Source organism: Oncorhynchus mykiss, chromosome 22 (genome assembly GCF_013265735.2).
Source record: "Oncorhynchus mykiss isolate Arlee chromosome 22, USDA_OmykA_1.1, whole genome shotgun sequence".
NCBI lineage: Eukaryota > Metazoa > Chordata > Actinopteri > Salmoniformes > Salmonidae > Oncorhynchus > Oncorhynchus mykiss.
The window spans coordinates 1,602,160-1,619,156 of NC_048586.1; the positions used below are offsets into that span (position 1 = coordinate 1,602,160).

The following is a 16,997-nucleotide window of genomic DNA, read 5'->3' on the forward strand; positions in this document are numbered from 1 at the left end:
ACCCTGTGAAGTTAATCATAACTTAAATGTATTTCATCAGTAGCCTAATGAACTGCATGGTTTGTCAAACTGTAGTGGGAGGACCCATAGCCGCGGGAAGTAGGGGTGTTGCAACAACCCCCCCCCCCCCCCCCCCCCAAAAGATCACAAAAGTAGTACACTGGGCCTTTACTACACTAGAACCAAAAAAGGTTATTCGGCTGTCCCCATAGGAGAACCCTTTGAAGAACCCCTTTTGGTTCCTGGTAGAACCTGTTTGAGTTCCATGTGGAAAGAGAGTTCTACATGGAACCAAAAAGGGTTCTCCTATGGCGACAGCCGCAGAATCCTTGTGTAACCCTTTTTCCTAAGATTCTAATCCTGTATTAGCGGACCGATATAGCCGTCTGTAGAAAACAGATATAGCGTCTCATAAAAACTGTGGATGGAAACGTGGTTACTGTAAGCAGTGTCTCTATTGCATACTTGCGAGCTTGGGTAGTTTGTTTCACGTCTCAGGCCCTCAACCTGTGTTACATGAGGGCGGAGTTAGCCTTTTGAAAGAATAGTGAAATTGCTGCTAAAAAAGCAAATCCATGAGGCAAATCCAGGGGACACAGGCAAACAAACTACTCTTCAGGAAGCCACGCGTTTGCAACTCAGTCAGATCAAGTATGGTCAGTGCTATCTGGGACATCCCTATCCCATTTAAGTTGACATTTAAAGCAGTTATTCTAAAGGTTAAGGTTAGATAAGGGTTATGGTGAAGGTTAGGGTTTAGGGAAGGGACATCCAAAGGATCCCAGATAGCACTGATGATCAAGAAAATAAGCATTCTGAGCATTGATCAATGCTGGGAGCAATATTTAGACATTGACCCATAATTGATTTTCTTCATTGTGTACAAAATATGTTTTTGTTATTTATTTCGTTTAAAATTTGAAAAAAATGACCAAGGTCCGGACATCAGTGTCCTCATATGTAGTTATGGCCATGCTAGCTACCTAGTTTAAATATCAACAGTACTGGCACAGCAGCATAACATTTAATAACACTGAATTTAGCCTACATCATCATCAATATTAGGTCTGGTTGGCTGATGTATGCAGCAGAGGCAAAAAGACAGAGTTCAATCAAAATCAGTCAAATAAATTGAGCTAGCTAACTAGCAGATTTACATAAATCATCAACATCAATGATCAGCTGATAGCCCCCCCCTTTTCCCAATGTCAATCATGTCTTTAGGAGGCACTGTAACTAGCTTACTTACGATTTGTGATGATGAGTGAGTGTGTTTTTGCAGAAATAATAGGACTATGCAATTTGTTGCTAGAGGCATTTGGTATGCTAAGAATTTTATTTTTTTTGTCAAGAGGGGAGGAGGGTGCCCTTTTTTTCCATTTTGAGCACCTGCCCCCTGAGAGGTCTGTGCACGGCCCTGCGTAATCCTTTGATTGAAATTCACCCTCAAAACAACGTTGATTACTTTTTCAAATCCAATGCATTTTCCACGTAACGTACATTCCACGTTCGAGCAGTTTGTGCCCAGTGTTGTCTGTCTGTTCTTCAAGGGTTTCCACTGTCCCCTAGCTCCTCCCTCTCCGTACCTTGTGACAACAACAACTCATCCATAGAGCTTAGCGGTCTAGTGGAGCCGCACTTTTCAGCTCATTCTCCTCCGGTCATTTCTCCTCCTATCTGTGATCATTGTCTCTCCGTGCTCAGCCCAAACCCTTACTCACCGCGTCTTTTCAGCAAATCATTCTACTCCCCAACTCATCAGAGGAGCTAAACTCCCGTGGATTATTTCATTTGGAAATTCTCGACAGCTGCACTTTTTTTTCCTGCAGGACTGGGTTTTCTACTTTGAACTTACTCTTCTTCCCCTAGGTGACCATGGCCGTACCGGCTGCTCTGATCCCGCCAACCCCTCTGGTCCAGCCGCATTCGATCTCTACTCCTTCTGCGACCACCTCCCCGCCGTCGACAACTTCTCCCCGGTCTCCCTCAATGGCCCCGTCCGGACAGAACCTGTTCCGCTCGGAGCTCCTCGGCACCAGTAGCCCCGGCATCCTGACCCCGACTGGGGCTCTGCCCAGCAAGCCAGTATACTTGACTCCGTCGCCTGTTGAGAACACCCCGCAGAACAACGAGTGTAAAATGGTGGAGTTGCGGGGGGCGAAGGTGGCGTCTTTCACCGTGGACGGGTGCGAACTCATCTGCCTGCCCCAGGCTTTCGATCTGTTTCTGAAGCACCTGGTCGGAGGACTGCACACCGTGTACACCAAGCTGAAGAGACTGGAGATCACGCCGGTGGTCTGCAATGTGGAGCAGGTCCGCATCCTGCGAGGTTTAGGGGCCATCCAGCCAGGAGTCAACCGCTGCAAACTAATCTCCAGGAAAGACTTCGAGACTCTGTACAACGACTGCACCAATGCCAGGTGAGTGGAGACATCAAATGATTTATGCTAGTTGAAGTTTAGCGCGTCAAGATAGAAACGCAGTAAACAATTTTCCATTGTGTGGAAGTCAATGCTTGACATGTCATTTAGCTGTAATGACTCAACTTTAAGTCATATTTTTTAATGCTCTATTTGGGCCAAATCTGACTCTAGGCCTATGTCAGCCTTTCTTAAAATATGGGTCACGGCCGACCTGTCAATGGTGGGTCGCGACGTGTCAGACTAAATGTATAATTCTTTCATGGATTGATTTGGCCAAGTGTATCTGCGCTCTCCACTTGTCAGCGGTCTCCGCTCGGGTTGGTAGCTGTGTGAGAGGGAGATGCCCATGTGCTTCGCGGTTCACCGGATCTTTTTTCTGCGGGTTTCTTGAAGATCGCTCCGCGACACACACGACGCAGCGCTGTCGGTTATCGGTTACTCGCCGTCACACGCCGCTGTCGTCAAGTAGACAAGTTCTGACTGAGCTCAGTTGTCAGGAAACGCAAACACAGGGACGAGTTTCTCTCTCTTTCATTCAAACTTTGAGAAATAACGAGGAGCGCCCACAATGTGTTTTGTGTGGGGAAGTCCTTAATAATGAGTCTCTCAAAACGAACATATTAATAAAACGCCACGTCCTGACCACACATACACAGCAAGATAGTAAACCCAGGGAGTTATTTAAGAACAGGGAACGGTCCTTCCACAGTGGAGAAGTCAGTCAACTAGCAAGGCATCGTCGTTTTATGACAGGTGATGATCAGCAGAAATAAGGGAGTACTATCTCTCATAGTAGTCGATGTGAGTTTATCTTTCAAACAATCCCCTGGCCTTGTAACTTTTACACAGCTAATAACTAACATTAGCCAACGCAAGCTAGCTAGTTACTGATAGTGCAACCCTAAGAAATAGTACAGATGAAAAATGATCAGGCCTACTGCACATCTTACTGTAGAAATTACTGTTGAAAACTAGTCTATGTTGGAACTGTTAAAATACAAGTAATACTTTTTATTCTGAACTGGAATAAATTGATTGAAGCAATATGCTTTTTGAGGCAAACACACTCACACAGTTCTGGGCTGCTCATCTACAGCAGGAAGCGGTCTCCTGCCTGACTGAGAAAGCAGTAGATGTTCTGATCCAGTTTGGCATCACATACCTATGCAAGCCAGGGTTCTCAACTCTGACATACTTAAAACAAGTACAGAAACAGTGTAAGTGCTGAGCATGACCTCCGTGCTATACTGTCTAAAGCAGAGCCCAGAATAGACCTGTTTTTTGAAAACTTCAACCAGCCACACACCTCTCATTAGGACTGTGTGTTTCCTGGTCTACATCTGTGTAATGTGATCAATCAGTTTATTCCAGTTCAGAATAAAACATATGTATTTTAACAGCAACAGTTCCAACCTAGACTTTATTTTAACAATACTTTATACAGTAAGGTGTATAGTAGGCCTGATAATTTTCATCTGTACTGTTACTTAGGGTTGCACTATCAAAAAGCCTGTGTGTGTGTCCTGTTATACATCTGTGATGTGATCGATCCGTTTATTCCAGTTCAGAATTAAAATTATTTATTGTATTTTAACAGCAACAGTTCCAACCTAGACAGATATGTAAGAGTGGTTTTAGTGGGGGAAAATAAACATGAATATATGTTTATATGAATATTTAATTGAATTATTATTTGTTTTTGTCCCTATTGCATTTGTTTTAGGCATAAGGGCAATGAAATGTACTGATAATGCATATTTTCCTAATTTGGGTCCCAGGAAAACACAACATTCCTAATTTGGGTCCCAGGAAAACACAACATTTCTAGTTTGGTCCCAGGAAAACACAACATTCCTAATTTGGGTCCCAGGAAAACACAACATTTCTAGTTTGGTCCCAGGAAAACACAACATTTCTAGTTTGGTCCCAGGAAAACACAACATTTCTAGTTTGGTCCCAGGAAAACACAACATTTCTAGTTTGGTCCCAGGAAAACACAACATTCCTAATTTGGGTCCCAGGAAAACACAGCATTTCTAGTTTGGTCCCAGGAAAACACAACATTTCTAGTTTGGTCCCAGGAAAACACAACATTTCTAGTTTGGTCCCAGGAAAACACAACATTCCTAATTTGGGTCCCAGGAAAACACAACATTCCTAATTTGGTCCCAGGAAAACACAACATTTCTAGTTTGGTCCCAGGAAAACACAACATTTCTAGTTTGGTCCCAGGAAAACACAACATTTCTAGTTTGGTCCCAGGAAAACACAACATTTCTAGTTTGGTCCCAGGAAAACACAACATTCCTAATTTGGGTCCCAGGAAAACACAACATTTCTAGTTTGGTCCCAGGAAAACACAACATTCCTAGTTTGGTCCCAGGAAAACACAACATTCCTAATTTGGGTCCCAGGAAAACACAACATTTCTAGTTTGGTCCCAGGAAAACACAACATTCCTAATTTGGGTCCCAGGAAAACACAACATTCCTAGTTTGGGTCCCAGGAAAACACAACATTCCTAGTTTGGGTCCCAGGAAAACACAACATTTCTAGTTTGGTCCCAGGAAAACACAACATTTCTAGTTTGGTCCCAGGAAAACACAACATTCCTAATTTGGGTCCCAGGAAAACACAACATTTCTAGTTTGGTCCCAGGAAAACACAACATTCCTAATTTGGGTCCCAGGAAAACAACATTCCTAGTTTGGGTCCCAGGAAAACACAACATTCCTAGTTTGGGTCCCAGGAAAACACAACATTTCTAGTTTGGTCCCAGGAAAACACAACATTTCTAGTTTGGTCCCAGGAAAACACAACATTTCTAGTTTGGTCCCAGGAAAACACAACATTCCTAGTTTGGGTCCCAGGAAAACACAACATTTCTAGTTTGGGTCCCAGGCTGAAAAAGTTGAAGAACAGCCTATGAGGTTATGCAGTTTTTAGTAGGCTCAACAGGAAAACATGGAAGGACACGTTGAGGGCGCACCCCTTGAAAAAGCTGTGGCAGATTGATGGCAATTGCATTCATTCCTATTGCTAAACGTTGTGTCAGTGACTTGCTCAATCCAAACTAATGTTAAAACGCAACAGTCACATGTGAATCAGTTGAAAATGTCACTAAATTAGGCTATGTGAGGAATTTCACAGCCTGAAATTGAAGTGCTCAAAACGCATTGCGAGTTGAAAACCATTGCCTGAAGGGAAAGCTCTCATCCACTGTGTGTGCAGCCCAACTGCATTTCCACTCTAAATTAAGCTCACTATTAACTCTACTTTATTTTTAAATGACATTGAAATAAAAGTAGGTTATCCTAAATCCGTTGTCCTAGCCATAGGGGCAGTCATTTCAATGATTTGAACTATAAATGAATTAAACAACATTTTAAAACATTAGACCATAGTGAATTTAAATAATTTGATTCAAATTGCTTAATATACAGTACTGTTTGTCTTTAGATAGATAAATACTTTTCATAGGGAAGTCAGTCGTTTTTTTGTCCCTAGTTCAAATTACACCTGATCCAACCTTCTACTGTCATTGTTGAAAGATAAATTATGTTAACTTATTGATTTGAAATATATAATGTGACATATATAGAGATATTACTTAGATATCTAAAATATATGACAAATGATACATTTAAATACCAAATTCACATAAACACAGCTGATGGATTATTTGTAATTAGTAATTAGACCTAATGTCTCCAAACTCAACAAGTTCCACCCAGCATTTTTACTTCAAAGGCCAGTAATTTATCCATTTATTACTTAATGCATTATCTCTCATTACAAAATACACTTGGGATTTTTTCCCAGCCATGCTAATATGTAGGATCATTTTATAGGTGAGAAATTTAGGCGCAGATCAATATTTGATTCAAATAAACAATTTGTGTCCTGTTTCTCATATGCTGTGATGTATTGCTCAATCTGATAGTCTGGTCAAATATGCCATTTAATCTGTCATTATGATTGATTTAATATTGATCTCCCATCGCAAAATGAGATGGAAATGCAAATATGATGGAAAGTATAACATGAGCGGAGATCGATCTTTTAGTGGGGTTATAATAGTCTGTTAGGTAAAAACGAGAGAATCTGTGCACATCGTTAGTCACAATGTTACTGGTGAATTTGAGGATGATGTTGATTGTGTAAGTTCATTGTTTTATTACATTTAGCTGTAAGACACACACACACATACACACACACACACACACATTTTGTTGTCACTAACAAATGGGAATTTATGGGTAGGTTAAAATGTCTGAATACAAAGATTCAGTTATTTGCAGTATAGTAAAAAAAATGCTGTTAAATCAATATACTGAAATGAATGCACTGACTTTTTTTTATTTTTTAAAGTACATATGAATTAGCTCACAATGAACAGCGATGTTTGCAATGCATATAAAGCAGAATAGGCAGACATTACATTTTGTGACATTTGGCCATATGTATGGGTCCCTGTTTCCTTAGTTATTTATTTGGATGGAAAACGCATGGCTTTTATAAAATTACGTTATTAGCTTTCATCAGTGTTTTGAGACTCTCTTCAATTAGCTATTCAGATATGCTGTGCATACATGTTGATACCTATGGATTCATAAACTACTGTATTTCAACATTTGATCTCTGCATCTGACCGTGACCCTATTTTTAGTAGCACACAATTATCCCACCTCTATTACCCTATTCTCATTCACACACTGCGTCCATACAATCCACCTTTACCTTCTGTCCCCATGCAGCATTTAAACCACCCCCCCCCCACCACCTCCCATTGAGAAAGAGAGTTCTAGAGCGGTTATACTCTAGTTCCTCTTCCCAATGAGTGTTCCACCTCTTTGCCCTGTATTCTCCAGGTGACGGAGTGTGTGGTTGAACTCCCCGGGTTTGAACGGCGAGGTAGGGAACAGAGGGATGGCCAGGGGAATCCAGGGTTAAAGGATAATGCAGAGCCTCACGTCACTTTAATGACGCTAAAGTGGCCGGTTATTATGGGCACACAGAGAGCACTGTAATTGTCTCGGAAAGCAGCCAGGTTCTCTCTTCCGCTCCGCGCGCACACGCACATGCACACGCGCACACGCGCACACACACACACACACACGGACAGATATAAGAATACACACACACCATTATCATCATGGTTTTGAAACATTGAATGTAGTCAGGTGTTAACTTCTAGAGAGGAAGAGTGAGTAGCTTGTATTTACAGCACTTGGTTGATCTATTTCTGTTGTTTGGAGCTCATTCAGGGAAGTTGCAATCAGGGCCTGACTACCGCATTGTAAATCCACTAACTTACTGCATTTCAACACATTTTGCCATGGTGCAGAGAGAAACATTTTCAATTTTCAGGCTAAGAGAAAATGTTGTAGTTTAAAGCTAAATTCCTTCAATTCTACACATTTTCCTATCATATCCTATCTGGTGGCCCCGGGGCACGTGCCCTGCGTGACCGTTTGGTAATCCATGCTTAAAAGTGAAAATAATATCTCCCACAATACGTTGGGTGATTTGTGGGCTTTTTTATGTAGAGAACAAAAAAAGTAGCCCGTGTAGGACAATGATACAATCGTTGACAATGGAGATGCCATAATACTCCTGTACAATAGGTCTTACTGTTTCACATGGCTATTTTTCCCTTTCCAGGGCTGTGTTAAAACAACAGCCAATCTCATTTCAGCCACTGTGTGAGTAGCAGCACGGTGTCACTGCTCTGTTGCCAGGCCAGGGCATTGGGTGGAAATGTTGCAACTATTTGTACTATGCTCACTTTAGATTTCAACATGTTGAATATGTTAGACTGTGTTTTGGGTGTGTAACTCGTTGTGAAGCTTTCACTGTACACTGGTTTTGTTGGTGGCACTTTTTTTGACAGGTCACTTATTACTTGGTGTTTACTTCAGATTTGTATTAATTTAAGTAGGCAATATGGTAATTCCTCAGCTGTTGATATATTATTGGTGTGCTTACTTACATCACTTTGTGATATCCTATAGGTCTGATGCTTCTCGCCCCCCAATGTCAGCGTCTAGACGAGCTGCATAGGCTACTGTAGATGTATGTATTCCTGTGTTCAGCGTGCAATGATTTATTATCCCCTGGTGCTTCATGTACTTTCAAGGGACAATCTGTGCAGATGATCTGGGTTACAGACACATCCTGGGTCACTTCCATCCCTTCTCTTTCACAGTTCCTGGGTCAGTAATGATACATCCCTACTGTCACCCCTGCTCCTTCACACATACACAGACTTTAGGTCAGTTATAATGTCCCTGTTGTCACCCCAGATTACCACTCCTTCCCTTTCACACGTACATTTAATTTATATGCGGATGATACTGTACGCTATTGCCCCGACTGCTGACCTGGCGGCGACAAGGCTACAGTCCCATTTTGTAGCTGTACAGGAAGCCCTTATTGATTTAAAACTCGTACTTGATACAGACAAAACTAAATACATGTTGTTTTCAAGTTCTCATAAGATTGTTACAGATGGATTACATCTTCACTCATTGGATGTTTCCTATAATTGAAGGAGACCCTGCATACAACTATTTTGGTATTTGGATTGACAATGATTTATTGTAAAAAAACATACGACTAAGCTTGTTAAGAAAGATTTAAAGTGGGCTTTATTTGACAGAAACAGATCTTGTCTCTCTCTTGTCAGCAGGAAGCAGATTGTGCAGTCAACATACCTGTTGTTGATTATGGTGATACTATTTCTCAAAGTGCATCTGCCTCTACTCTTAAACCCCTGGATGGTGTTTTTCATAGCACCCTTTGTTTTATCACAGGAGACAGTTTTTCATAGCGTCCTTTGTTTTATCACAGGAGACAGTTTTTCATAGAGCCCTTTGTTTTATCACAGGAGACAGTTTTTCATAGAGCCCTTTGTTTTATCACAGGAGACAGTTTTTCATAGCGCCCTTTGTTTTATCACAGGAGACAGTTTTTCATAGCGCCCTTTGTTTTATCACAGGAGACAGTTTTCCATAGCGCCCTTTGTTTTATCACAGGAGACAGTTTTTCATAGCGTCCTTTGTTTTATCACAGGAGACAGTTTTTCATAGAGCCCTTTGTTTTATCACAGGAGACAGTTTTTCATAGAGCCCTTTGTTTTATCACAGGAGACAGTTTTTCATAGCGCCCTTTGTTTTATCACAGGAGACAGTTTTTCATAGCGTCCTTTGTTTTATCACAGGAGACAGTTTTTCATAGAGCCCTTTGTTTTATCACAGGAGACAGTTTTTCATAGCGCCCTTTGTTTTATCACAGGAGACAGTTTTTCATAGCGCCCTTTGTTTTATCACAGGAGACAGTTTTTCATAGGGCTCTTTGTTTTATCACAGGAGACAGTTTTTCATAGCGCCCTTTGTTTTATCACAGGAGACAGTTTTTCATAGAGCCCTTTGTTTTATCACAGGAGACAGTTTTTCATAGCGCCCTTTGTTTTATCACAGGAGACAGTTTTTCATAGCGTCCTTTGTTTTATCACAGGAGACAGTTTTTCATAGCGCCCTTTGTTTTATCACAGGAGACAGTTTTTCATAGCGTCCTTTGTTTTATCACAGGAGACAGTTTTTCATAGCGCCCTTTGTTTTATCACAGGAGACAGTTTTTCATAGAGCCCTTTGTTTTATCACAGGAGACAGTTTTTCATAGAGCCCTTTGTTTTATCACAGGAGACAGTTTTTCATAGCGTCCTTTGTTTTATCACAGGAGACAGTTTTTCATAGAGCCCTTTGTTTTATCACAGGAGACAGTTTTATCACAGGAGACAGTTTTTCATAGCGTCCTTTGTTTTATCACAGGAGACAGTTTTTCATAGCGCCCTTTGTTTTATCACAGGAGACAGTTTTTCATAGCGTCCTTTGTTTTATCACAGGAGACAGTTTTTCATAGCGCCCTTTGTTTTATCACAGGAGACAGTTTTTCATAGAGCCCTTTGTTTTATCACAGGAGACAGTTTTTCATAGAGCCCTTTGTTTTATCACAGGAGACAGTTTTTCATAGCGTCCTTTGTTTTATCACAGGAGACAGTTTTTCATAGCGCCCTTTGTTTTATCACAGGAGACAGTTTTTCATAGCGCCCTTTGTTTTATCACAGGAGACAGTTTTTCATAGCGCCCTTTGTTTTATCACAGGAGACAGTTTTTCATAGCGCCCTTTGTTTTATCACAGGAGACAGTTTTTCATAGAGCCCTTTGTTTTATCACAGGAGACAGTTTTTCATAGCGCCCTTTGTTTTATCACAGGAGACAGTTTTTCATAGAGCCCTTTGTTTTATCACAGGAGACAGTTTTTCATAGGGCTCTTTGTTTTATCACAGGAGACAGTTTTTCATAGCGTCCTTTGTTTTATCACAGGAGACAGTTTTTCATAGGGCTCTTTGTTTTATCACAGGAGACAGTTTTTCATAGCGCCCTTTGTTTTATCACAGGAGACAGTTTTTCATAGAGCCCTTTGTTTTATCACAGGAGACAGTTTTTCATAGCGTCCTTTATTTTATCACAGGAGACAGTTTTTCATAGCGCCCTTTGTTTTATCACAGGAGACAGTTTTTCATAGCGCTCTTTGTTTTATCACAGGAGACAGTTTTTCATAGCGCCCTTTGTTTTATCACAGGAGACAGTTTTTCATAGCGCCCTTTGTTTTATCACAGGAGACAGTTTTTCATAGCGCCCTTTGTTTTATCACAGGAGACAGTTTTTCATAGCGCTCTTTGTTTTATCACAGGAGACAGTTTTTCATAGCGCCCTTTGTTTTATCACAGGAGACAGTTTTTCATAGCGCCCTTTGTTTTATCACAGGAGACAGTTATTTAATTACTCATCAGTCTTTACTCAAAGGTTGGCTGAACCTCTTTGGAGTTACATAGATCACATCATTATGCCCTTTTTGTTTACAAAGCCCTGCTCCACAAACTTCCTACTGACCTAAGATTTAAAATGAAAGTTATCAAACCCGTTCACAGGGTTGGTTAACTCTGGAGACCCCTTTGGTTTCTGGAGAGTTAGGTAGATCAGCCTTTGATTTCCTTGCGCTTTGCGTGCGGAAAGATCTACAATGCACTTTAAAATGAGAGGAGTTGGTGCTTCTCAGGCATTTCAGACAGTTGTTAGGGGACTTTTTTACTGAAGAATGTGTCTGTGTTTTATGATTGAGCTTGTTTTGTATAACAACTTGTATATGAATCCGCTCATCATTAAGCTTGAGGCCCTGGGTCTGAACCCCGCCCTGTGCAACTGGGTCCTGGACTTTCTGACGGGCCACCCCTCGGTGGTGAAGGTAGGAAACAATACCTCCACTACGCTGATCCTCAATACAAGGGTGCGTGCTCAGCCCCCTCCTGTACTCCCTGTTCACCCATGACTGCGTGGCCACACACGCCTCCAACTCAGTTATGAAATTTGCAGACACAACAGTAGTAGGCTTGATTACCAACAGACAGCCTACAGGGAGGAGGGGAGGGCGGTGCCAGGAAAATAACCTCTCACTCAATGTCAACAAAACAAAGGAGCTGATCGTGGACTTCAGAAAACAGCAGAGGGAGAACCCCCCTATCCACATCGACGGGACCGGAGAAGGTGGATAGCGTACATATCACTGACAAACTGAAATGGTCCACCCAACAGCGCCTCCTCAGGAGGCTGAAGAAATTTGGCTTGGCACCGAAAACCCTCACACGCTTTTACAGATGCACAATTGAGAGCATCCTGTCGGGCTCTATCACCGCCTGGTACGACAACTACACCACCCTCAAACGCAGGGCTCTCTAGACGGTGGTGCGGTCTGCCTCTACGCATCACCGGGGGAAAGCTACCTGCCCTCCAGGACACCTACAGCACCTGATGTCACAGGAAGACCAAAAAGATCATCAAGGACAACAACCACCCGAGCCACTGCCTGTTCACCCCGCTATCATCCAGAAGGCGAGGTCAGTACAGGTGCATCAAAGCAGGGACCGAGAGCCTGAAAAACAGCTTCTATCTCAAGGCCATCAGACTGTTAAATAGCCATCACTAGTACATTAGAGGCTGCTGCCCTATATACATAGACTTGAAATCATTGGCCACTTAAATAATGGATCACTAGTCACTTTAATAATGTTTATATATTTTGCATTACTCATCTCAATGTATATCCTATATTCTATTCTATTTTACTGTATCTGTGCCACTGACATTGCTCATCCATATATTTATATATTTTTAATTCCATTCCTTTACTTAGATTTGTGTGTATTGTGAAATTGTTAGATATTACGTGTTAGATATTTCTGCACTGTTGGAGCTAGAGACACAAGCATTTCGCTACACCTACAATAATATTTGCTGAACACGTGTATGTGACCAATACAATTAGATTTGATGTGTAGTTGAATGTGTTTATTGTATTTTGATGTGTATTGTGGTGCAATACAGGGCTCATCTGGAAAAGAGACCTTGGTGTCAGCATTGACTCCCTGTCAAAATAAAGGTTAAATCAAACTAAATAAGACACAGATCCTAGGTCAGTAGTAATATCCCTTATCTCTCCCCATCTAACAATACCACTCCTAATCCTTCACACAGACACAGATCCTAGGTCAGCTAATATCCCTTTCCCCGTACTGTACATTATTATGACACCAGGCCCATGAGAAGAAGCCCCATCATACTTCAGCGACTTGTTTTCCTTTTTGCTTCCACCCTTGGGGGAACAAAGAGGGCTTTTCAGTACCGACTGTGACACTTGAACTCTGGGAAAAGGTTATTATAACACAGGGGAATTGGCACACTGCCTATCACAGCTATCACAGCTCTCTCATTAGATGGTTGGAGTTAGAGGCAGGCTATCCGGCAGCGGTTAATTGACAATCACACTAACACTCCAGATGACGCTCTGGTCCACCGTTGGGAACTGGACTTGCTTTTCACTTACACACCATTTTTAAATACATTTTCCCCTTCCCTTTTAAAGTCAAAAGCTTCCTCTTCTTTTAAGTCTGAGATGTTAGATAAATGGTGGTGAGATGTAGGTTCAGTGATGTGGTAGAGTGGCATTGATGTGATAAACAGACGTCATCCCGCTCTCTCTCATAAGGTTCAATGATATGTTACAGTTTTATTGATGGGATAAACAGACATCATCTCTCTGTCTTATTTTGACAAACATATTTGCAAATGACCGTAATTGTTTTGGTTCGTACTCAGTGTGAGCCTGGTATTAAGGGTACCAGCTTGTCTACCCTCTCTCTCCTTTCTCTCTCTTGACTGAGCTCTCTCTTCTAATATATTTGTTTTCGACGAGGCACAGTTGTGTTTACAGGTACTCAGGGGAGATTTCTGGATGCGATTCAAATCACTCCCCAGTCTGAGTGGGTGCTAAGATACCCGTCACCCGGCAACCACATCCAACAGGGAGCCGAGGCGATAATAACTAACAAAACAGCAGAGTGACAGATGCCTGATGAGAGAGAGGTTTAAAGGTTTGTTAAAAACACAAATGAAATTCCACTCTCGCACTGTGTATTTTCTGCGTTATTAAGTACCTTAATGTGATGGTTTTCAATTATAATGGTCAAAAATAAACAAAAATTGCTTCTTAGCAAGAGCAATTTCTCAAGCAACAATTTTTCTAGGAGTGGTCTGATTGGGGAGGGGAAAATTGAAAACTAGCTGGCAGAGAGGTTTGGAACTCTTGTTGGTCTGTTAACTAATTTACCACCTGGTGATGTCACACGGCAGGCCAAAAGTCCATTCCACCAAAACAGGCTGAAACTTCAGGCGGTCTTTTCAAACAGATCTTACACTAAATGGGCATAATCATAATTTTCAAAATGTTATAGTATTATTCCAACTGCATAGTGTGGAAATATACAGTTGAGGTCGGAAGTTTACATACACCTTAGCCAAATACATTTAAACTCAGTTTTTCACAATTCCTGACATTTAATCCAAGTAAAAATTCCCGGTATTAGGATCACCACTTTATTTTAAGAATGTTAAATGTCAGAATAACAGTAGAATGATTTATTTCAGCTTTTATTTCTTTCATCACATTCCCAGTGGGTCAGAAGTTTACATCCACTCAATTAGTTTTTGGTAGCATTGCCTTTAAATTATTTAACTTGGGTCAAACATTTCGGGTAGCTTTCCACAAGCTTCCCACAAAAGTTGTGTGTATTTGGAAGACCCATTTGTGACCAAGCTTTAATTTCCTGACTGATGTCTTGAGATGTTGCTTCAATATATCCACATAATTTTCCTCCTCATGATGCCATCTATATTGTGAATTGCACCAGTCCCTCGTGCAGCAAAGCACCCCCACAACATGATGCTGCCACATACGTGATTCACGGTTGGGATGGTGTTCTTCAGCTTGCTTGCCTCCCCCTTTTTCCTCCAAACATAACGATGGTCATTATGGCCAAACAGTTCTACTTTTGTTTTTCATCAGACCAGAGGACATTTCTCCAAAAAGTACGATCTTTGTCTCGACGTGCAGTTGCAAACCGTAGTCTGGCTTTTTTATGGCGGTTTTGGAGCAGTGGCTTCTTCCTTGCTGAGCGGCATTTCAGGTTATGTCGATACAGGTCTCGTTTTACTTTGGATATAGATACTTTTGTACCTGTTTCCTCTAGCATCTTCACAAGGTCCTTTGCTGTTGTTCTGGGATTGATTTGAACTTTTCACACCAAAGTACGTTCATCTCTAGGAGACAGAACGTGTCTCTTTCCTGAGCGGTATGACAGCTGCATGGTCCCATGGTGTTTATACTTGCGTACTATTGTTTGTACAGATGAACGTGGTACCTTCAGGCATTTGGAAATTGCTCCCAAGGATGAACCAGACTTGTGGAGGTCTACAATTTTATTTCTGAGATCTTGTCTGATTTCTTTTGATTTTCCCATGATGTCAAGCAAAGAGGCACTGAGTTTGAAGGTTGGCCTTGAAATACATCCACAGGTACACCTCCTATTGACTCAAATTATGTCAATTAGCCTATCAGAAGCTTCTAAAGCCTTGGCATAATTTTATGGAATTTTCTAAGCTGTTTAAAGGCACAGTTAACTTCTGACCCACTGGAATTGTGATACCGTGAATTATAAGTGAAATCATCTGTCTGTAAACAATTGTTGGAAAAATGACTTATGTCATTGACAAAGTAGATGTCCTAACCGACTTGCCAAACTATAGTTTGTTAACAAGAAATTTGTGGAGTGGTTGAAAAACAAGTTTTAATGACTCCAATTTAAGTGTTTGTAATCTTCCGACTTCAACTGTACACTCAGTGGCCAGTTTATTAGGTAAAGCCATCTTATACCGGGTTGGACCCCACTTTGTCTCCAGAACAGCCTGAATTCTTCAGGGCATGGAAACGTTGCTCAACTGGTATCAAGGGACCTAACATTCCCCACACTATTACATTACTTCCACAAGCCTGTACTGTTGACACCAGGCATGATGGGGCCGTGGACCCATGCTGCTTACGCCAAATCCTGACTCATTCATCAGCATGATGCAACAGGATCTGGGATTTGTTGGACTAGGCAATGTTTTTCCACTCCTCAATTGTCCTGTCTGGGTGATTGCGTGTCCACTGGAGCCGCTTCTTCTTGTTTTTAGCTGATAGGAGTGAAACCCGGTACGGTCGTCTGCTGCAATAGCTCATCCTTGACAAGTACCGACGAGTTGTGCGTTCTGCGATGGTCACTCGTTTTGCCCATTCTAACATTCAAACAGTAACTGAATGCCTCAATGCCTGTCTGCTTGCTTTATTTGTCAAGCCATGGCCACGTGACTCACTGTCACCATTTTTGTCAATGAGTTGGTGTACCTGATAAATTGTCCAATGAGTGTATACAGTGCCTTGTGAAAGTATTCGGCCCCCTTGAACTTTGCGACCTTTTGCCACATTGCAGGCTTCAAACATAAAGATATAAAACTGTATTTTTTTGTGAAGAATCAACAACAAGTGGGACACAATCATGAAGTGGAACGACATTTATTGGATATTTCAAACTTTTTTAACAAATCAAAAACAGAAAAATTATTCTAAAAGTTGAAATCACTCGAAAGATATTTAGACACCAGGAACTGTTTTTATTAAACCCATCCCATTGAATTGAATTATCAAACTGGTTTGAAGTAGTTTCGTTATGTGATATTTCACGCTCTGATCCACAGCTGAGACTGACTAAGTATTTTTTCCCCCGGAGCTCTGCTCAGCTCAGTACTCTCTGGCCTCTCTTTAGGCAACATACTCATCACATTACTGGTACATTTAGATGGTAGAAGTCACTGGTGCTTGTTCCAGGATGCTAAATGCTAGTGACAGAAGTTAGAGGAGAGCAGATGAGATTTCCTGATTGGAGAATGAATGCCGGGGCCCTAGCCTAGGCTCTGTCTAATATGGTCACGTAGAGAAATTGATTTTCCTGCAAAATTAATTAATTTTTCATATAGCCCAAAGCTGAAGAGTTTAAAAAGATTGTGCACTTGCTGCTTTTCTCCTATTTCCCCCCTTTAAAAAATATTTATTGCCTAATCATATTAATACTTTTGCCCC

At 41.3% G+C, this 16,997-nt stretch overlaps 1 protein-coding gene across 3 annotated transcripts in view; it reads left to right on the plus strand.

Moving 5' to 3' along the window:
- The first annotated feature begins 1,313 nt into the window (after window positions 1-1,313).
- The window catches only part of dachd (dachshund d), a 334,285-nt gene continuing 318,601 nt past the window's right edge, over window positions 1,314-16,997 (plus strand). For 2 of the 3 annotated variants that reach the window (XM_036958501.1, XM_036958503.1), the window contains exon 1: window positions 1,314-2,420. In XM_036958501.1, the coding sequence (XP_036814396.1) occupies window positions 1,876-2,420 (545 nt within the window). In that variant the 5' untranslated portion in view covers window positions 1,314-1,875. The remainder of the gene's footprint in view (window positions 2,421-16,997) is intronic. The other variant, XM_036958502.1, reaches the window with a different exon arrangement.